We start from the raw sequence: 22672 nt of genomic DNA on the forward strand, positions 1-22672 counted from the left end.
GCGTCTAATGTCGAACACAGTGTGATTTCTACGAGTACAGAAACTGGAAATGGCTCCCAGCTGTTCCGACTCGTACAGTTTCCGGTTCTTAAGGTTTATTTCTGGATGTCGTTGCCGAACGAAACGGTGAGTGTGTTCCAGTGAGGCCTGAGAGTTTTATTTGTGTGTGTTTTATCTCAGGCCGTGTTCGACTGCGTGGTGACGTCCCTGAAGAACGTCTTCAACATCCTGATCGTCTACAAGCTCTTCATGTTCATCTTCGCCGTCATCGCGGTTCAGCTGTTTAAAGGAAAGTTCTTCTACTGTACAGACGGCTCCATGGGCACACAGAGGGAGTGCCAGTGAGTACCGCACACACTCAAATCCGGACTTAGTGGTTACCGCTGTCACCTCACACCTCCAGGGTCCGGGTTCGATTCCCTTCTCTGTGTGCTTGGAGTTTGCATGTCCTCCACATGCTTGGTGGGTTTCCTCCGGGTACTCCGGTTTCCTCCCACAGTCCAAAGATATGCAGATTATGCTAATTGGCATTCACAAATTGCCTGTAGTGTGTGAATGAGTGTGGGTATATGTGTGTGTGCCCTGTGATGAATTTTTGGTATACCCTGTCTCGTGCACTAAGACTCCTGGGATAGGCTCCAGTCCCCCTGCGACACTCTATACAGGATAAAGTGGTATAGATGATGATTTTAACCTAAATACCCAAAAGGTAAACTTTTTCAGGTTCTATCAGTTTCTTTAGTTAAAATCCATAGTTTGTGTGAAAAAAAAAAAAAAAAAATTCTCATGGTCTTTAAAGTAAATGTCCCTACAAAGTCTAGATCGTCCTACATAAAACCATGACCTCATTCTGTATGTACATACTTTAAATATAATTCGTAATGACGCTAGAGGTCTCACATGTAGACATTATAAGAAACCATGCACTCTCCAAAATGCCTCTAAGAGATGTATTTAATATATCTAACAAAAATAGTTGATGATTCTTAAAAAAGAAAAAGCAAATATCATTAAAATTGTAATATGAGATTCGTACCAGCCAGTAAAAATTCATTATCTTCAAATGATCTGAACAAAAGTTCTGATGGTCAAAACGTTCTCGGCTAACGATTTCCATCCATCTGCTCAAAAAGTAAAAGAAACCCCAGACGCACTCATCCTACACACACACAGATACAGAATTTCAAGGGTTGAGTTGACCATAGTAAAGAATGTATTATTTGATTTGCCTCAAATTATTTTTCCTAAAAGTAATATGATTATTTTTCAATAACAGAACATCTTCAATCTTCTATCCGATACTTTTTATTTATAGTTAGCCATATACTGTGTAGTTACTGTCGATACATATTCTGTATACATATTCATTTGAAGTTATTTATTTATTTTAGTTGATTTTTTTTTTGTTATGTTTGGACATTTACAGGTGAGTCTCCAATCTCTATGTACAAAAAAACGAAAAAAAAAAGGCCTCATTTCTCCCTAATGTGACCTCATATAAGCAGATTCCGTCCCCTACTTGTTGCTTAGCTCTGTCTATCTCTGTTGCTTTTCTCTGGTACAGTAAGTGCGTGGCTCGGCAGTAGCTCATTTCCCAAGACACTGAAACATATGGGACCGACAGTTAATATGGTACCTTTAATGTAGTGCGACATCTGCAAAGTCCAATTAATTAGTCATGACGTCTTTTGCAGCAGCTTTAAACAGATGTTTAATCACCAGCCTCTCCTTTTTTCTCTCTCTCTTGATAAGTTGATAAAACAATACACAGACTGTGTTATGAACTGAGAAAGTGCAAATCGCAAACACATTTCTGACTTGTTATAATGTACTTGCACTGGAGACTCCTTCCAAAATTGTAGAAATTGATAGAACACATCACTTTGGCCATGACTGTACAGGTTTTCAGTTTTTGTGACGCATCAGCCTTTCAAGTTGTTACCGAAGGAACGTCTGCAGCCGAGACTACTGTTAAGCTTCTGAAAAGAAAATTCATCAATAGTTTACGGCCGAAAAGAATGAAGACTTCAACAGGGATGATTTCTATTGTGTTATACACAGTGTTTCTATAAACCTAACTGTTACAGTTATATAGCGTGTACTGTACTTCTCTGTGTGAGTAAATATACGGCGACAGACAAAATAATGTATACACACTTCAGGAAAAGATAAACTTGTATAAATATTTGAATACTAAATTTATTCCTATACATTATATATTGATAAATGATAATAATTTTAAAACAATATTATAATAGTAATATTATATATTAATATAATATACATCGTACTATTTTTCTTTTTTTAATAAAGTGTGTTTACATTTTTGGCTGACCCTGCACATATCATATATATATATATATAATATTTACATTAAATATACTAATATACCGTATATACACAGTATGTTTACACACATATACATCATCTATTGATACAATATCATGGCCATGTGTGTCTTCAGAGGCTACTACATCGATTACGGGAGGGACAGGAAGGAGGTGAAGAAGCGAGAGTGGAAGAGACACGAGTTCCACTATGATAACGTGATGTGGGCGCTGCTCACACTCTTCACCGTGTCCACAGGAGAAGGCTGGCCACAGTACGTACACGTTCCATCCACCCACCAGTTCTAGCTCGTGCTCATCTCCTATCCACAAAATCAGCTTTACAGCAGAAGAATGCAACATTCTGGGCTTTTTGCCACTGTGGTCTCATCATCCTGACCCCTCAAGATGTTTCGAGCTTCACAGATCCAGGAAATGAGCTGAATAATCTGCTGTCACAATTAATATAACAAAAAAAAAAAAAATAGTCAAATATTGTGGGTGACAGTTTACTTAGTGTTCATTAGATGGTCATAACTCCTACATAAGCCTTCATGATAATTGGCGTAAACAGAGCTAAGCGTTTAGAGAGACTCATTTCAAGACTACACCAAGATATCGACAACAGCTCAGACAAGTGGCATTTCTACTGTATATACAGCAGTGTTTATAAATATTTTATAAAAAGGCTATTAATATTAATATAGCCTTATAAGTGCTACCTACTGGTGAAGTGTTTTTTTATCATTTTTGGGACGTGATTCGTCAGTATTCATTGACATATTGGAAAGTTATGTGTATTCAGAGTTGAGTTACGCACAGAAAGTGTTTGTGCTGAATGTTTAGGGTTCTCCAGCACTCGGTAGACGTGACCGAGGAAGATCACGGCCCGAGCCGAGGCAACCGCATGGAGATGTCCATCTTCTACGTGGTGTACTTTGTAGTTTTCCCCTTCTTCTTCGTCAACATCTTCGTCGCCCTGATCATCATCACGTTCCAGGAGCAAGGGGACAAAATGATGGAGGAGTGCAACCTGGAGAAAAATGAGGTGAGCTTTAGTTTTAAACCAGTCAGTAAGTCTAAAACTCTGCATGTGGGCCTTTGATTAATGAGTGTGTTGTATGACTAATTGTGTATATGAGTCATACTGTATTTGCTAATTGTTCTCGATCCGGTCTCAAAGTGACGCGTTCAATGTGTATGAATGTAAAACGGCAGTGTGTGGACATGTACAATGAACAATGAACAGTAACGGCAAGAAGTTTGGACAATGTCTTTTGTTTAGTTATTCATTTTCTACATTCTAGGACAATACTGACGATTTCAAAACTATGAAGTAACACATATGAAATCTTCCCATGGGAAGCAAGACCAGAACTGACCTCTGCTCATTTAGTGTCACCAGCCTCAGAAATCACCAATTAACCTCAAACAGCACCTCAGATTAGGGCCGTTATGAAGGATTTACAGAGCAGAAGTAGCAGATACATCTCAATATCAACTGTTCAGAGGAGATTATTGTATATGTTGGATGCCTTCAGCATTGTTTTACAGTGTAGAAAGAAAGAAAAATCAGGAACGATCATGGAATTAAATGGCATAGACTGGTAGTGCACATGTTGAAATGGTGATAGACAGTACAGTAGGTAGCCGACCAGAATGCCCATTACCGCCGCGCTTACTGCTGTGGCAAAATGAAGGCGGCCAAAATAAATCAGTTGCATTTTGAAGTCATTCGTGAAATGATCGCCAGGTGGCGCAAAAAAGTCTTAACAATATGTTGTATCGAAGAAATACTACAGTGATCTGAACCAGATCTGAACCAGAGATATTGATATTTATTGTATAATAATGAGTCAAAAAAACAAACATTGGTTAAATGTTGTTTGGACAGACGATCAAGTTCACTAGCTAATAATTTTATTTGTACAAAGAATGAACTGTTATATAGCCTATCTCTGTTTGTATCTGTTTATTTTAATTTAAAAAAAAACATAAAAAAAGACATCAAACTTTAAATATAGAAATAACTGGAAAAATAGACTTTCAGAATAAAACATTACAAATACTCATATATATAATAAAAATACTCACTAAAAAAATGCTGTTTTGTTTCTGTAAACACATCGTTGGCTGGTTTATGCTGGGTCAAAATTCTGGGTTATTTCGGGTACTTTAAACACATTGTTGTCTTGCTCATGTTGGGTCAAATGGGATGTAGTGAGTCATTTACAAATGATGATATGATGTCAGTATGTGCAAGTATCAAGCTTAATGAAGACACGTTAGTATGAAATGAGTCTCAGAGGACGTGAATGCAGTTTAGCATTGTATTAAATAAAACACTACACTCTAAACAGGTTATCCAAACAGGCACGGGTAGTCCAATATCGAAATCTGTAAAATGGGAAAGAGCCAGGTGTTGTGAGAGGCGCATAATCCGGCATATTCCACTGATCCAGGATTCAGGTGTAGTTAGATGTACACAGTTCGATAAGCAAAGAAATCAAGTAGGGGGCAAATACTTTTTCACGGCACTATAGTTCTTCGCTGCTGTTCGTTTGTTTGGTGCATAAATGCTGAAAAAACACAGTAGTTTTCCTCCATACAGTACGTTTGAACTTTTACTCTCAACCACTTAATCATTTCAATTTAAATTATTTGAACAAAAACATTTGTCATATAAAAGGTACTTGAAAAATGATATTGCATTAACCATTTGTTTTCCACCTCATTCCCTCCCTGAATGTTTCAGAGAGCCTGCATAGACTTTGCTATCAGTGCGAAGCCGTTTACGCGCTACATGCCCCAAAACCGCCAGACGCTCCAGTACCGACTGTGGCACTTTGTCGTCTCTCCGTCGTTTGAATACACAGTCCTGGTCATGATCGCTCTCAACACTGTGGTCCTCATGATGAAGGCAAGTATATTTCTATTCCGTATGATCAACCTGATAGCTAAACTGCCTATCTGAGTAATGGTTTTATATACAGTAGGAACAAAGAAAAAAAGCGACTCTGTACCCAGGATTACGATGAGTGAGCGAGAGGTTTAGAACTTCGTGTTACTTACAGTAGATCAGAAAGTAACAAAGGTCTAAAGCAAACGATATTCCGTTGCATCTCAGACATTCTTTGATGTTTGTTGCTGCAGTATCACTCGGCTCCAGCTGCCTACGACATGGTACTGAAGCACCTGAACACAGCCTTCACCGTGCTCTTCTCTTTGGAGTGCATCCTCAAAATCTTGGCCTTTGGCTTCATGGTGAGTTGATCAGAGACGGGTTCAGATAATAACAAACAAAAAAAACAGAACATCATTACACCTTATCGAAGGCACTACAGATTTACAGTATTTACTAAATTTCTCCTTCAATTAACCTAAATCAGTAATACTGCAAATAATAATTATAATAATACAAATAAGTATCTTATCTAATAAATACCTTTATTAGTCACATTAAACAGTAATCTATTGATTTGTCCTTGTTTGTTTTTTCAGAATTATTTCCGAGACACTTGGAACATCTTTGACTTCATCACTGTCCTCGGCAGCATCACTGAGATCGTTGTAGACCTGCAGGTACAAAAAATAAAATCCCTTTTCAAACTTTATTTTTGCTCATCTTTCAGGTGTCGTTCATTTTGTTTTAATCGTAGCTAAAGCATTGTCTGATCTAACCAAGCTCTGGTCTGTAGTCCCTGAATAAGTCCTAAAAATGGATGTTAAAACGATTGGTGATTCTTGATTATTTTCCTGTAAGAGGAAATTTTATTTCATAAAATAAATCAGCATGAATAAAGATCTCTAAACAATAATGGTTTTACAAAAAAGTTCTTTAAAAAAAACACCATCAGGATTATTATAAATATAAAAACAATGTAAAAAATGCTTTTTTTCTTTTTCTTTCTCTTGTAGTCCGTCAACACATTTAATATGAGCTTCCTGAAGCTGTTTCGTGCAGCGAGGCTCATTAAGCTGCTCCGACAGGGCTATACCATCAGAATACTCCTCTGGACCTTCGTTCAGTCCTTTAAGGTAAAAGCCATATTGGGCTACAATCCCTGAATCCGGACACAGTTCTACATGGGTAAGAATTAAGGGAAATAAGAAATTAAACTCATTACATTTCTCATTTCAGGCTCTGCCGTACGTGTGTCTGCTTATTGCTATGCTCTTCTTCATCTACGCCATCATTGGCATGCAGGTACGTCATACTGTCTACACCAGTGATTCCCAACCTTTTTTTTTCTTGGAGCCTCCTTTGCATGCATTTAAGAAAAACTGAGTCCCCCTTACAACAACTGGTGCACAAGCGGTTAAAGCATTGGACTACGTTTTGGATGGTCCCAGGTTCAAATCCCACAACCATCAGGTTGTCCCTGTTGGACCCTTAACCCTCAACTGCTCAGATGTTTAATGAGATAAAAAGTAAGTTGCTCTGGATGAGGGTGTCTGCCTAATGCTTAAATGTGAAATAGTTTAGAAACCAAGCAGCCTGATAGGATGAGAGGTATTCCACAAGTGGTGATGTATAGCATAACAGCACAGGGAAATTCAACTATATGTATCACTCCACATCCCACTAACTGTTGGTATGTGGAAGTGCTTAGAAGAGGGAGCAGTAGAGCTTCTGACTAGTCTGTTTAACAGGATCTGGGAGAGTGAGAGAATCCCAGAGGAATGGAGGAGAAGTGTATTGGTGCCGATGTTTAATAACGAGAGAGATGTGCAGAGCTGTGGCACCTACAGAGGAATAAAGCTGATGAGCCATACAATGAAGCTTTGGGAAAGAGTAGTGGAAGCTACAGGTAGGTTAAGGGCAGAGGTGGTTTCATGCCTAGAAAGCAATTTGGTTTCATGCCTAGAAAAAGTACAACAGATGCAGTGTTTGCTTTGAGGATGCTGATGGAGAAGTACAGAGAAGGTAACAGGGAGTTGCATTGTGTCGTGACAGAAGAGTTCAAGGTTGTAGTTCCGTTGTTGTAGTTCCGAGCAAGAATTTTGTAGAAATATCAAATTTACCAGATTTGAAAAGGCTTGCAAGCTGTGTCAGAACATACCCCGCAAGAGGGTATAAGTGGTACCCCTGGAGTGCTAGAACTCCAGTACTCCCCATTGAAACAGGAAGTCCTCACAGTTGTTATGGTAGCTTCCATAGGAACTTTGAACCTGAACCTAACTGTGGATCCCATAGTCATAGAGACATGGGGGTGGGCTCGTTTTATTCAGGCAACCAATCGGTCTCTCAGAATCATTGTGAAGCTGTCAAGTCACGCCCTACTGTAGCAACCACTTTAGAGCACCTTAGCAACTGATCTACGTCAGCAACTGAACAACTGTCATTATAAAAGGCCCAGAGACCCGATTCCTGCCATGGCAAGCAACACTTACATTTCCTTCAGAAAATTTACATGTCTAGTTTGGAACGTTGTACCCACAGCTTTCCTTTTGCCTTTGAACAATGAGCTCCTCAAAGATTTGGCTTATTTTGATCAATTTAATACTCAACAAAGATTATTGAGTGTTCATAAAATTAGACAGTAACGGTATAAAAAAAAATGTGTTTGTGAACTTTAATTTAAAAAGTCTGTTCTTTGTAGAATCTCTTACTGCTTGCTTGCATTTCTTTATTTTTATCATTTCTTACGCAAACATTATTATAGGCCCTAGTATACCTTTTCCATAACCATAAAAAAAAATTAATTGCGTATAAAAGGCCTCCAAGTGCTGTGGTAAAGTGTTCGCCCTATCATCCGGAGATTGGGAGTTCGATTCCCTGGTGATTCTGTAACCTCTCGCAGCCGGAGGTGTAGAGAGAGCTGATTGGCCGAGCTCTCTCAGAGGGGAGGGATGAGAGGTACTTCGTGCTCCCACATTAATCACGGCTCTACACCCAATCAGGGACGTCTGTGAGCTCACGCAAGCGGAAAAAGCAGATGGCGCTGTCCTCTGACTGTGTTACGCCGCCCCCAACGGTACGTGAGCGAGCATTTCGAAAAGATGCGGTCGGCTGGCGTCACGTGGCTCGGAGGAAACAGGCTAAGTGGTAGTAGTAGCCTTAATGTGGGAGCCCCCTAGTGATGGGGAGGAATTGGACACGACTAAATTAAAGAGAGAAAAAAAAATTGCGTATAAAAAAATACTTCCATTTCCTTTTTTAGCTCGTTTATTATAAGAGGGATAAGGGGGGTCATTTGGAGGGCAAATAAAGTAACACACATCTAATCATATGCTTCTATAGAAAGTAAACACGCAATCCAAAGAACGCACAATTTCCACAAAAGAGCTGAAAGCATGTGGGTGCTGTTGGTGGGGACAAAAAAAAATAATAAGTTACGGATGAATAATTATAAATAGGAACAGTCTCAAACTAATTAAAAATTGAGAGTTCCTTTCTCCTCACTCTTTTAAGCTTTCATTACATGAAATGTCACCTCACAAGTTCTGATATAAGCCTTACATTAATTCTTGATTATTACTTTATTAAAGATTTACAGCAATGCTTATGAATGTTTTATGAAGGCCCGTCGCAGGTATCCTTCAAATAAAGTGTTACCAAAACCTTTTTTTGGTTTTGAATCCGGTCTGTCTGAGCTGTGTTTCACACCTGTGTGTCGCTGTAGGTGTTTGGAAATATCAAGCTGAACGATGAGAGCCATATAAACCAGCACAACAACTTCAAGACATTTTTCGGTGCTTTGATGCTGCTGTTCAGGTGAGTGCGGTGGATTGGTGTTGACCTAGACTTTTGGGATAAAACTTCCTAAACCTAACATTGCCACAGTTCATTGTGGTTTTCGGGTACTTGATAATGCTCTCCTAAAGTACCAATTTAATTGGGATGAGGTCTGGAGTTTGACTAGGCCATTCCCTTGGTTCTTTTATTTTTTTAGCCATTCTGATGTAGATTTACTGGTGTGCTTTGGATCATTGTCCTGTTGCATGACCCAATTTCGACCAAGCATAATCTGTCGGACAGATGGCCTCACATTTGCCCCTAGAATCCTCCGGTACACAGAGGAGTTCATGTTCGACTCAATGGCTGCATGGTGCCCAGGTCCTGTAGCTGCAACACAAAAAAAGGCTCAATCATCACCCCTACAGTGCCAGGTGTGACAGGCTGAAATGCTCTTAAACTTTTGACAAACATGGCACTGGGCATTAAGTCCAAACAACTCCACTTTGGTCTCATCTGCCCATAGGACATTATTGCAGAAGTCTTGTGGTTTGTTTAAATGGAAAACGCTTTCTCCTACAAACCCTTATAATCAAACCGTACTTGTTCAGTCTTCATCTAATTGTGCTGTCATGAAGGGCTTTATAACCCTTTCCAGATGATCTGCAACAACTGTTGCTTCTCTAAGACCATTGCTTATGTCTATGCCTCCCGGCATTGTGTTAACACACATCCGAATGCTCCAAACCAGCATTACGTAGTATTGTCTACATGTGTTTGTTTTTGCTGTATGTTTGTTAAATTATAATAGATAGATAATATTTGTTGAACAATAATAATAATGGTAGGATAGAAACAGTTATATATTTTTGTTGGTCTGAGGTTGTTAAAGCATTTGCCTAATACTGAGACCCGCTATAATCAGATTATTTTTATTATATTTTTACACAAAAAAAACACATCGAATTAAAAAAGAGGAGGCACTAACTTTTAAGCATGACATGTGTGTTGTTTGCAGGAGTGCGACAGGAGAGTCGTGGCAGGAGATCATGCTGTCATGTTTGGCTGGTCAGGAGTGTGAGCCAGACCCCTCCATCGCTCCACCCTTCATCTCCCCAGATCACGAAGGCGGCTGTGGCACTGACTTCGCCTATTTCTACTTCGTCTCCTTCATCTTCTTCAGTTCCTTCCTGGTAAGCCTGGAGTGTTTCCAAAATATAGAGTATTTATTATATTTATACACTACAGAAAAGGCTGCAAAGTTCAGACTTTCAACAATAAATCTAGTCTGCATTTAATCAGATAAAAGAAGCATCTTACCATCATGTGCACATATGAAAGCATTTTAAATAAATTGATTTGTACTTCTTTTAACCTTGCATCTGTCATGTGGCTTCATTTCTTCATTGTGTCAAAATCAAAACACGAATCTGTTATTTTTTTCTATCTGTTACTCATGATAAACAGACTTGTTTATCTAAATAACCTGGTGTGCATTATTCATCAACATATGTACAGTTAATGCAATGACAACCGCGATGATAAAAATTTTAAAAAGCATTCTGTACTGAAAAAAAAAACAACAGGAGTAAAGAAATTGCTATAGACACTCAAATGTATATTAAATCACTTTGTATTTTTAATGGGTTTTTAGTCATTAAATACATTTTTGGGAGAATTTATTTAATTGTCCATACCCATAAAAGTGTTAAAAAGGGTTGTTGCAGTGCTATGAAAAACAGGCAGCACTAATTTATAAAATTTAAAAACCAATCCGATTACAATATTTAAAAACAGCTCACGCAACACTGTGTCACCATGGAAAAGTAAAGGGGGTGGTGGGCAGGGTATGTTGCAATTATTCTTGCAACACTAAAAATTATCACATTGTGTCATAGGAGTGACGAATTTCCTATTAATTTTGAATTAAATATAATATTAGGTCACCAACAATGAATTATAAGACGATTGTGACTCCAGTGACACATCTTAATTACTAATATGAAAACTAAAATATAAACTTTTACATTGTAGGTACTTATCCACAATTTTTTTTTTTTTTTTTTTTAAAGATGACATCAAAGGTGGAAAATAGCTCACACTCATGATGGCATGAAATAGTTTATCCTAAAACACAAAATAGCTAACACCGATTACATTAAATAGCTAACACCAGTTACAGAAAGTATCACACACAACTGATGTAAAATAGTGACACGAATGACATAAAATAACTAACACTGATGGCATAAAATAGCTAATGTCTCTGCAACCAATGACAAAAAAAAAAATTAACACTAATGATAAAAACAAAAAATAGTCAGTAATTATATAAACTTGCTAACACTAATGACATAACATACATCCATCCATCAAACCAGGAATCTTTGTAGTCTAAATAGGGACTGTGGAGGCCAACGGTGGTCATTGTATTTATTCACAATTGTGCAACTGTTGTAGGACCTACGGTCAACATTCATACACTATGGGTGATTAAAAATCTGCATGTCTTTGGGAGGACACCAGGGAACCTGGAGAAAACCCACCAAGTACAGAGAGAACATGCAAAGCTCATGCATACAGACCCAATGCGGGAATTGAACCCGGGACCTGGAAGTGCAAAGCGACAGGCTAACCACTGCCCCACCGTGCCGCCATTGACATAAAATAGCTTACAATAATCATAGAAACAAGATGACACCGATTAAATAGACGAGCTAACAGTGATGATACACAAAACTTACCACCAATGACACAATATAACTAACATCAGTATGAATACCTGATACTGATGGCATAAGGTAGCAAACACAGATGATCTAAAATAGCTAACTCAGATGACATACAATAACTAACACCAATGCAATTGATAAATAACATTGCATTTGTCACTTAAGAAAAATTGAAAATATGGAAAAATAAAATACAAAGGTTCTATATAAACTATTGATATTATTAAGAACGTGTTATATCCTGCTCATTTCCATAGTGTATAAAGACATACTTATGTTTAGCCTTTGATGTTACAGCCTTTGATGTAAGGAATATTTTTTAAATTTCACTTTTGAAAATCTAAAGCAGTGCAAAAAAAATCTTTTGGTCAATTTAATAGAAGGAGAACCACAGAGAAAGTAAAATATAGTTGTGTTTAATATTATTAAACACTGATCATTACATTATTATTATTATTATTATTATTATTATTTCCTTTCCTTCCTTAGATGCTAAATCTCTTTGTAGCTGTGATCATGGACAATTTTGAGTATCTGACACGGGATTCGTCCATCTTGGGGCCACACCATCTGGACGAGTTCGTTCGGATCTGGGGGGAGTTTGACCGAGCAGCGTGGTGAGTCAGAAACAGTGCACAAAAACGAGGGATTCTAATTGCTGTGTGACCGAGGAGTGTCACTGAGAGAAATCTGGCAGCTAGGGTCAGACATATGCTAGCTTGAGTCAGGGGGGGAAATGATCTCAGGGATAGAAACAGCTTACAGACGTCCACTAATGAGTTGACGGTGCTCCAATCACAAGGAAAGCACTGCACAACCGAGCTAAACCACCCTGCATCGAACGATTATAAATCATTCCTACACTAATAATATATTCATCCAGTCGCACTGGCTGCTAAAGGGGAAAATTTAACGAGCTTTATCAGCTATCTGCAACAAAAGCCATGGGCTCATCACTAACTTAAAAATTTCTTTTAAAGTTCCTGAAATAAACACATATTAAATATATTTGTATCAGTAACAGGCATATTTCAAATTTGTTAGCATTTAGCATACATGCTAGCATTCACGCTGCTATCAGTGAAATGCATCTAGCTAAGTAGTCTTTAAAAGAAATCTAGATTTAATGTCACAATTCATCCTTTAAAAAAATAAATAAATAATGAAGATATGATTTTTCATTTTTCTATTCGTCTCTCACTTCTATGCTTTTAAGATTGGCATTAAAATGCCGTTAAGCAATTTCCCACATTACAACATATGCTAGAGCTAACATAAAACTACAAAGGGCATTTAAATCAAACTTGATTGTGCAGAATAACACAAAACTCCCTTTATTTCTCTATATAATCCCCTGCTACACTGATGCACCCATCACAGTGTTTCACCAGTGCTTGGACACCATCAACGTGGAAAGTGTTTTTGATTGGACTGATCGGACTGCCTGCTTTATGTCTGAAACACTAGCCTCCTAAGAACCCCTTTAAAGTCCCAAACATGTGGAAATGGCTTGGAGCGAGGTCAGGCTGGTACGGATGATGTGGCAATAACTCCCGGTTGAGTTCCTGTAATGTGCAAGTGATTGAAAGACAGATACTGTAGATGGATGGATGGATGGATGGATGGATGTCGAAGGAAATTCCCAAATTTGGGCTACAACAAAACTGGACAGATAGTGTCTGGGGAGCTCAAACCAGCCCATCTAGCACCAAACTCATGCTTTTTTTCTGAATTCTGATGTTGGATGTGGACATTACCTTGGGCTCTTGACTTGTACCTGCATGATGCAATCTATTTTCTGTTTCTAAGATACCATATCATAGCAGTGTTATGTTTCCAGCCCTGGTCTTTGTATATAATTCATTATGGTGGTTTTCTTGCTTTCAAATCTGACCCAATTAATGGGCTAATAATCCTTTTACAATATCAGCGTGAGTGTTTTACACAAGGTTGAGATCCACAGCACTGTGCTCGACTTTTGTGTCAGCTAGCACATTTTTAATGCTCAATCCTTTTTTTCCTTTTCAAACGTGAAGGCGAAGGCGGGTGGTCCTGTTAAAACGTCGATATGTCAGGGAATGCAGTACCGATTTTCAAATTAAACTTTTACTTGAAATCTGCCTGTTATTTTTAAATGCACTTTTAACCTGTTCTCCCACTGGGCGAGTTCACACGCTCTGCAGTTGTGGGGAAATGCTTTGAAAAAGACATGAGCACTTAACGAGACCAGCGGGAAAAGGAACTGATAAGCTCCTAAATGGGATTTTACCAGCGGCAGCACAGTTGGAACCCTAATTTTGGAGCTTTTTATAATCTCTCCTGCCACGGTTATACAAACTGTGAAAGACAAGAACGAAAGATTAGAAGGAATATATCGGGTTATATTAAAGGAATGTAGGATTGTGGTACAAACTTACAAGATAGTTAATTAAAATCATGGTTTCAATGAGATTCCATTAACTTAAGAACATTGCCATGTCAATTAATCAAGCCTAAATAGGAAAAAAAAAAAAACCTGATTATTCTGATATTAAATTTCAGTGCCATTCTTGTATCTTTTTTTTTTTTTAGTGGTCGCATTCATTACACTGCCATGTACGAGATGTTGACCCACATGTCGCCCCCTCTTGGCCTGGGAAAGAAGTGCCCCGCTAAAGTTGCCTACAAGGTGGGACAGAACCTGTTCATGGTGTTCATTAAATGTTTCCACATCATGACGTGTCATGTTGAAGCTCTGATCTTGTGCTCAGACAGTTGTTTGTTTGAGAAGCAGCTAAACTGTGATCTGATTTGTAATTGTGTGAACACACAGAGGCTGGTACTGATGAACATGCCCGTGGATGAGGATATGTCCGTTCACTTTACCTCCACACTGATGTCTCTGATCCGCACTGCCCTGGATATCAAAATCGCCCGAGGTAAGACAGATAGGTTGTGCATTGTTGCACCTCGATCATGTGCTGCTGAATCTTATTAACTATACTCCAATCAGCAATAACCTCAGACAACATTAACATACCAGTAAACTGGTGACATGATCATGAGCAACCAAGGCTCATCTATGCTCATGGGGAGCACATCCAGTCCAATCCCACATAAAAGCCAATGCAGCACAACTGGCCAAATAAGTCAAGGCTAGCCACAATCAAAAGGTATCAGAATACATAGTGCAAACAGCCCAGGGCTACTGACCTCAACTCCGAACACCCCAGATCCCAATCCAATCAAGCACCCATAGGATGAACAAACAAGTCCGATCCACCCTGCAACCCAAAGACCACCCAAAGGATATAATCAGTGTACAGTATATTAACATCATTTGCCATACCTCCATATAATCATAGGTATATTAACATCAGTCATACTTACACATATTATGAGCACCCACTTAATATTGTGTAGGTTCCCCCTTCTACCACCAAAACAGCGCTGTGCTATGTGTTTTGATACTTTTCTGTCAGAAGCAACTTAAACCATTTCAGCAATTTGAGCTACAATAGGTCGTCTATTGGATTGGACTCCACTGGCCAGCCTTGGCCATAAATCAATGAGCCTTGGTCACCGATGACCCCTTGGATCCTTTTTGGTATGTCCTGACCACTGCAGACCAGTATCTACAGTTACAATATCTCGTGCTAATGGCGACTGGGAGCGGGTGGGATATATTAGGGAGCAAGACAAAGTTTATGTGTTAAAAGCAAAAGAATTGGGCAAGCTTAAGGATTAGAGGAACAGATTGTGATGTACTGAAAAAAAAATACATTTTAGCATATGAAATATTTTTCAACCTAGTCAAACCTACCTATAATTTCTTAGACTAAGATTACAAAAAGCTAAAGGTAAGATTAGGCTAATTGGCATTTCCAAATGCCAATGTGAATGTTGACTGGAGGTCCTACCACGGTCGTACAAATGGGAATAAATACTGTTGGACTTCAGAGGTTCTTCTAGACTTCTAGAGTCAGAGAGACTTCTAGATGGATGGATGGAGGGATGGATAGAAAAGTGGTGCAGGTAAATTTTGCTTCTTTCAGGAAAAAAATTCATAAAAATTAGTAAAATTATCTGCCTAAAGAAATGACGCTTTTTTCGCTTGCCGTTTTAAAAACATTTGACTAGAAATAACCTTTATAATCTTATGTTTGCGTTGTTGTTAGGCTATATTCATGAATATTTCATCTGCTAAGATGCTAAGAGCTTTTGCAGTGTGGCTAGATGACTGGATCGGAGCAAATCCAAAACTGCCGCACTCGAGGGATGTTTCTGGTCTGCAGCGGTCAGGACACACCAAAAGTGATCCAAGCAATTAAATCAAGTCAACCAGAGACAGGGTCTTGGGTGGCCAGGGCTCATTGATGCAGATGGAGATTGAAGGCTGGCCCGTGCAGTCCAATCCAATAGAAGTGCTCCTGTAGCTCAAATTGCTGAGGTTCAAGATAACATGCCATGTGTAACCATATAAAAGAGTGTATAACACAGCAAACCTGTGTACTTTCAGGAGGAGAAGACCGGCTGCAGCTGGACGCTGAGCTGCAGAAAGAGATCAGTGTGATTTGGCCTCATCTCTCCCAGAAGACCTTGGACCTGCTGGTGCCGATCAATAAAGGTGATGCCCAGGTGCCCATCGCTGAGGCCAATAATCACCACACGTCCTTATGACTTCAGTGTGTAACGTCCTCTTCATGTATCTGATTGGATGATTAATGATCTAGACACACTCTCCTGCGGCTGAGAATTTTTTTTATTTATTGAATTAATTTATATAGGATCTGGGGAAATGTCATTAGAAAGAAGAACTGTCGCTCGGGAATGAAAATCCTCCTCCGGTTAACACTGAATTGTGGGATTACTGAAGGACGAGTGTAAATATGGAGTGAGATGAATGGAGTAAATATGCAGAGCTACAGCATGGATTGGTGTTAGATTCTGTATCTTGACTAAATCCATGATTTAAATCCTACCGTGTCATTACCGAGCGCCGTATCATGTTTATAATGCCACCTGTACGCATTAGACGTTTTCTCTCTCTCGTATCATGATGTTTACTAAAACACCTTAACCACTGACACCTTAACACCTTAAAAGCGCCGTGGTGATGCTGTAGACCCTGATGTCTGCTCGTAAAGCAGGGAATGGAAGACTTGATTTCAAACCACGTGTTCTTGTTCTTGTTCTTGTTATGTGTGTATATACATATGTGTGTGTGTGCGTCCATAGACACAGACATGACGGTGGGTAAAATCTACGCCTCCATGATGATCATGGATTACTTTAAACAGAGCAAAGCTAAGAAGTTGCGGCGGCTGGCGGAGGAGCAGGTACGTGTAAGGCATTATGATTACATGCTTAGTTTAGGAATGAAAATTCCATATTACTGCGTGTATCAGCTCAAACCATAAGCTATGTCTCGAGCTTTATTCAGAGCATCATTTATTTAAAAAAAAAAAAAAACACGCACACACACACACAGCTGAGCCCCTCCAAATGAACCCTATGAACTTAAAGTTCTTTATTTCTTTTAAGACTTATATTCAGATTTTATAATGAGTCCTTGTGCTCGCTGTGCTTTAATGGCTTTCCTGAACGGATGGGTGTAATTTTGAAGTCAGACCTGTCACACCTGATTTCTGCACCAGAAAGCCTTCACGTTTTCTTCATACGTTCCTGTAATTTAAGCATGTTATTATTTTATTAATATTTTATGTAATTTCTGCACATGCTTCTGCAAAGCTGAAACGTGGTCGAGAAAGACCATATAGAGGGGTTTTATCCACTTCTCTCTCTCTCTCTCTTTCTCTCTGTGTGATGGACAGTCGAGCAGTCCCGCCCTCCCTCTGATATCCACAGGTTCGGCCCTGTAAGTATGCTCGCCATTCATTTAGACCCGAACGTAAACGCTTTCTTTTTGGGTGGATAATGTTTTGTTTGCAGCAGCATGTTTCATTTCTGTTTTGTTTAGTTTTATTTTATTTTTTTTTAACTCTTTTCTATTCTCTATTCTATTCATGCTTGTTGGTTCTCGTCTTTGCTATTTTTCTGCACTGATTGTTTGCCGTTATTGTTTTATTATCCTATTCTGTTCTACATCGTTCTCTCTTGCATTGTTTGGTTTGATTTGTTTTGTCCTGGGCTGTGCTGTCCTCTTCTGGTCTGTCTGTTCAGCGCTGGTCTGTTTTCTTTGGTTTTGTTCTGTTCAGTTAATTTGTTGTTGTTGTTGTTGTTGTTGTTGTTTTTGTGCTTTTTGTTCTGTAGGGTTTTGTTTGTTCTTGTTCTGTTTGTTTGTATTTTCTGGCTGTTTGATTTTGTTTATTTATTTTTCCATTCTGTACATTGTTTTTTGATCTTAGTTTGCTCGCTTTGGTTTTCTTTGTTTTTGTTATTTTCTTGGTGTTCAGTTATATTTGTTCTTCCCTGTTCCGTGTGGTCTTTTTGTTTGGCCGTGTTTTGTTTTTGTTTTGTTCTGCTTGATTTTATTTGTTTGTTTGGTCATTTGTTTCATGCTTTTGTTCTTTTCTGGCTGTTTCATTTTGTTTGTTCTTGTTATTTCTTGGCTGTCCAAAAATGCTTTTTTTCTGTTCGGTATGTTTTTGTTTCGTCTTATTTGTTTAGATTATATTTGTTCTTGTTGATTTCTGGTTGTTTGTATGTTTTTGCTCTGTTTGATGTTGTTATGTACAGTCTAGTTTGGTCTTGTTTAGTCCTGTTTAATTTTGTTTTAGCCCTGGTATTCTGTTCAGTTTCTCTCTTTCTCTCTCTTTGATCTTTTTTGTATTTGGTCGTGTTCTGTTCTTTTTTTATTCCGTTTACTTTTGTTCAGTTTTGTTTCGTTTGCTTTCGTCCTGGCCCATGCCGTTCTGTTGCTTTCTTATCTCTGTACTGTTCTGCGCCTTCCTGATGTTTTATTTCTTTATTGTTCAGATCTAAACTACAGTCCTCTTATGAGTTTGTGCGCTGATTCCACATGACCGTTGTTCAGTTTTAAGGAAACAAATGCAGCCAGTCAGTTCTGATACAAATAAAATGTGTTATATTACTGTACATAACGTATGAAGTACTAAGCTTAAGCTAGGTTGTAAGTGCTAATTGAGCTTTCATTTTAGCCCAAAACACAAAGACTATTAGCATGCTTCAAACCACACACATCCACCTACACCTCAGCGCTGAGCACTGTGAGGTCCAGAGAGCTGGCATGAGTGATGGCTCTCTAGGGTGCAGAGGAGTGGAGTGTGAGCACACATCACGAACCAAAAAAAGAAGAAAAAAAAAAAAAAAACTTTTGGTAATGCAGCAGCAGTTTTAAAAGTGTGCCCAACTTATTTCAACAAATTAATCTAATGACTATGTTGTCTATAAAGAGTATTTGAGTCTTAATTATAGCAATCGGCCCAGGTTTCCTGTAACTCGCACCCTGTTTATTTCTCGGTGTAACGTGTTGTGTGTGTTTCTCTCTAGAACCAGCGGTGGTTTTGTGGCCCTGAGTCCTATCTCACCCCAAGAGCTCTTAATGCAGCCGGCAACACATAACAGGGAAGACAAGGAGGACTATCAAGTGTCCATGGTGAGTTTAACTCATTAGGGTTCGATTTAAAAGGTTAGGAGTTCATTGCATGATTGCAAGGCGTTATTGTTTAAAGTGTCATTGTGTGATTATTGGACTTTTCTAATCGAAAAGATGTTCGTCTGATCTTTAGATAGTTATATTTACATTCGATACATTACATTTACAGCATCCGGTCCATCAGCGATGAGGCGTATTTCTAACGCTTTTGTCCTTTCAAGTGTTTCAACCCACAGTCACTCTGATTTCATGTTTTAAAAATAAGTGCAGCTCTGAACCCATTTCATGAACGTAGATATGTCCGTGTATGTTCTTCTGTGAAAAGAATAACAAATGAATCAGTGCAAGAATATTAAGAAAGACGTTGACGTTACAGAACATGTCGTGTGGTGTTGAACAGGCGGACGAGCAAGAGATGGATGGATCAGGGGAAGAGGAAAAGCCTCCTGAGCGTCTGTATCGCCCGAGACACAAGAGTTACAAAGCCGCAGGTGGGTGAATGCACACTTTCAGTTTTTTATTAGTGTGTATCCGATTAGATTGTAACTAACCCGATCATGCTCCTCAGTTTCCTATTCGGAGCATCAGGCGGAACGAGAGCGAGTGAGATCTAAGGAACAGCGCCACCTGCTGTCCCCGAACAGGAGTTCGAAGTCCTGCTCTCGCTCTCCCAGCGAGGAAAGACGGCATGGACATGTTCGTCAGGTAAGGATGCTGGAATGAATGATAAAAGCTTGTAGTTTGTCATTGTTGTTTTCTGTATTTGTCAGGAAGACCTTTTGGATGAAATTTTGTCGATATGTGTTGTAGGGGAACAGCTCCGACAGCCCCGTGCCCTCCACCTCAGAGTCGAGCACGCCGAGCGCGAGGCGTCGCCTCTCCCAGACTCCAACTCACTCGCACCCGCACGTCTCCTACTCGCCGTTAGTGTGCCACACTCAGCCTTCCTCTCAGGCTGAAGACGAGGAGGAAGAGGAGCGAGGAGGCGCCCCCATTCTAGGCTGCTGCAGCAACGCCTTATGGGATGAAAACGCGGAGGAAGTAAGAGTGGGCGAGGTAGAGGAGGATATGGAGCCTATCGAAGGGGACGAGTACTTGAGCTCGGGCGCCCGTCGGTTCCCTTCTGAGCCCTACCTCGCCATGCAGGACGAGGAGCACAGTCCTGACTCCTCAGCCATGGAGACTCTGACGTTCGAGGCTGCCGTGGCCACCAGCCTGGGTCGCGCCAACACTGTCACGGCCTCCATGCGCACTCGCGCGCGTCTCGGCTGGCATGTCCCCAACGGGCACTTCCACAAGCGCCTGGCGCAGAGCGTCTCCATCTCCGCCGGTGAGCCACTCAGTGACACGGAGGATGACAAATACTAACTACTGACAAGACGAACTCTAGGGAAGGACGCTGATCGGTGCGACAGCAGCATCTGAGCTGATTTGTTGAATATACTGTACGTACAAGTCCAATGTGATCATTAAAATGGAGGAGTTCGAAGATTTTCACTTTTTTAACATATAAGCAGCTGTCTTGTCTCGTTTCTAACCAAACACAAGAGAGTTCAAGAGAGAAGGAAAAAAAAGTCAAATCACTGTACATTTGCAAACCAGACTGAAGAGCTTGTGGGAGATAATGGACTCAGACAATCGCTGATTTACACTCTGATCAATTTCACTTTCTTTCGCACGGTTAAACGGTTTCGAATCACAATAAGCTACATGTTGCAGAATGAATGTGAGGAAATGCAATTCAGTTCCATGAATTCAGTTCTACTGGCTCGTTCATTTCAATCACTGTTTACTTTATCCACGACGCACCGATGCACAACACATTGCAATGACATATTTTTGTGAGCTCAGAATTAAAGCCTAAATGCATCTACTGTGTTGGATTCATTCCGATTTCTAAACATTTGTACAATCTGAGAAAATAAAAGAGAGTAACTCGACATGAGATGAGATGTGCTGTTTGTTGTGGAGTTGTGTGTGTGTGTGTGTGTGTGCACCATGTTAAAAGACAAGATGCCTGCATTCACGCTTTTAAATAGAATCAAATGAGGGCCACTGCCTTAGGCACTGCTTTTCATGTTCGCATAATAATGTTCCTAATTAAAATTTCATAAAGTCTTCTAGAAATGGCACAGAGATCAGCATGTCAAGACAGATTAAAGTGGATCTTTCACTACATGTAGATACCGCTATAGAGCAAAAGCACATAAACATACTGTAGGCAGCTCACCGATTGGGGCACCATGTTAACATTTCGACAAAGTGTCTTCTATGTAACGTCGTCATTCACAAACTCTATGCATGTTGTTATATTCATTACCTCTTTTGAATGAAAAACAGCTCCATAAATCTATTGATACACCTATTTGTTTTTTAAATCGGGAACATTGCTAAAAGCCTGTTGGGGTGGGAATCATGCTGCCCCAGGCTTGGAGAACATGCAGCGGACAGGACATGATTGCAAGGTTTAGTTTTGTTTTTCTTTAACTAATTTACGTTAGCTCATTTACTTTTTTTATTATTATTTTTTTATTTGTAAGGGACGATGCATAATATTAAACATAAATGTTGCCACTTGAAGTATTGTACCAGAGTTAGCTTAAAGCAATTTTTAATCTGCAGTCTCCTAGCAAGTCGCTTTTAAAGACAATTACAACATCATTACAATACACGAGATAAAACAAGAGAGTATTACATCATACAAATAATCATACACACAACCAGACACATAATATAGGCAGGCAGTAGTGGCTTAAATGGTTACGGCTCTGGGTAACTGATCAGAAGGTAGGAGTTTAAGCGTTCAAGCTGCCACTTTTGGGGCCTTGAGCAAAACCCTTACCCCATCTCACCCAAGAGTGCTGTATCCTGGCTGATCCCAGCTTCCTAACTGGGATATTAGGTTCAGGAAAAGTGCGCAAAATGTCCCAAGGTTTAAGATGGATTAAGAAGAATTATTGCTTGATGTGTCTGCCACACCACAATATGCTTACTGGTGTTCTGAACTGGGAGAGATGGACAAACATGCACACACACACATGCATAATGTGTCAGAAGATCTCTGTTTATCTTAATCAAAAAGAGCATATTTAAGCTTTTGACCAGGTACCCTGTTTCAGGTTCATCCTGTACATCAAAAGATACAGTCATTAACATGTCAAGTCATAGAGAAACCCAGAGACAGACAGACTGGCAAACGATAGGAGGGTTCCAGCTATTAGGATGCGTCTATAGGAAGTGTTACAACATAAGGAGTCAGGAAGGACAATGCTCATAAAGGCAATAGGAAAGATTGCATCATATTATAAAACCTTACACCGGGGCTATATTGAATTTTATTCATTTATAAATCACAGGGTTATTAATGATTCTATTT

At 39.4% G+C, this 22672-nt stretch overlaps 1 protein-coding gene across 1 annotated transcript in view; it reads left to right on the plus strand.

Annotated features, from left to right (window-relative positions):
- cacna1eb (calcium channel, voltage-dependent, R type, alpha 1E subunit b) overlaps nucleotides 1-21222 on the plus strand; it is a 71878-nt gene extending 50656 nt beyond the window's left edge. The window contains exons 26-45 of the mRNA XM_053497950.1: nucleotides 181-341; nucleotides 2465-2602; nucleotides 3174-3375; nucleotides 5083-5247; nucleotides 5481-5591; nucleotides 5829-5909; nucleotides 6246-6365; nucleotides 6469-6534; nucleotides 8954-9045; nucleotides 10025-10199; nucleotides 12228-12355; nucleotides 14310-14406; nucleotides 14551-14656; nucleotides 16237-16344; nucleotides 16956-17056; nucleotides 17552-17595; nucleotides 19191-19296; nucleotides 19697-19787; nucleotides 19865-20001; nucleotides 20107-21222. Coding sequence (XP_053353925.1) covers nucleotides 181-341; nucleotides 2465-2602; nucleotides 3174-3375; nucleotides 5083-5247; nucleotides 5481-5591; nucleotides 5829-5909; nucleotides 6246-6365; nucleotides 6469-6534; nucleotides 8954-9045; nucleotides 10025-10199; nucleotides 12228-12355; nucleotides 14310-14406; nucleotides 14551-14656; nucleotides 16237-16344; nucleotides 16956-17056; nucleotides 17552-17595; nucleotides 19191-19296; nucleotides 19697-19787; nucleotides 19865-20001; nucleotides 20107-20664 — 2787 coding nt within the window. The 3' untranslated portion in view covers nucleotides 20665-21222. The remainder of the gene's footprint in view (nucleotides 1-180; nucleotides 342-2464; nucleotides 2603-3173; nucleotides 3376-5082; nucleotides 5248-5480; nucleotides 5592-5828; nucleotides 5910-6245; nucleotides 6366-6468; nucleotides 6535-8953; nucleotides 9046-10024; nucleotides 10200-12227; nucleotides 12356-14309; nucleotides 14407-14550; nucleotides 14657-16236; nucleotides 16345-16955; nucleotides 17057-17551; nucleotides 17596-19190; nucleotides 19297-19696; nucleotides 19788-19864; nucleotides 20002-20106) is intronic.
- Nucleotides 21223-22672: the final 1450 nt, after the last annotated feature.

The sequence above is a fragment of the Clarias gariepinus genome, chromosome 1 (genome assembly GCF_024256425.1).
Source record: "Clarias gariepinus isolate MV-2021 ecotype Netherlands chromosome 1, CGAR_prim_01v2, whole genome shotgun sequence".
NCBI lineage: Eukaryota > Metazoa > Chordata > Actinopteri > Siluriformes > Clariidae > Clarias > Clarias gariepinus.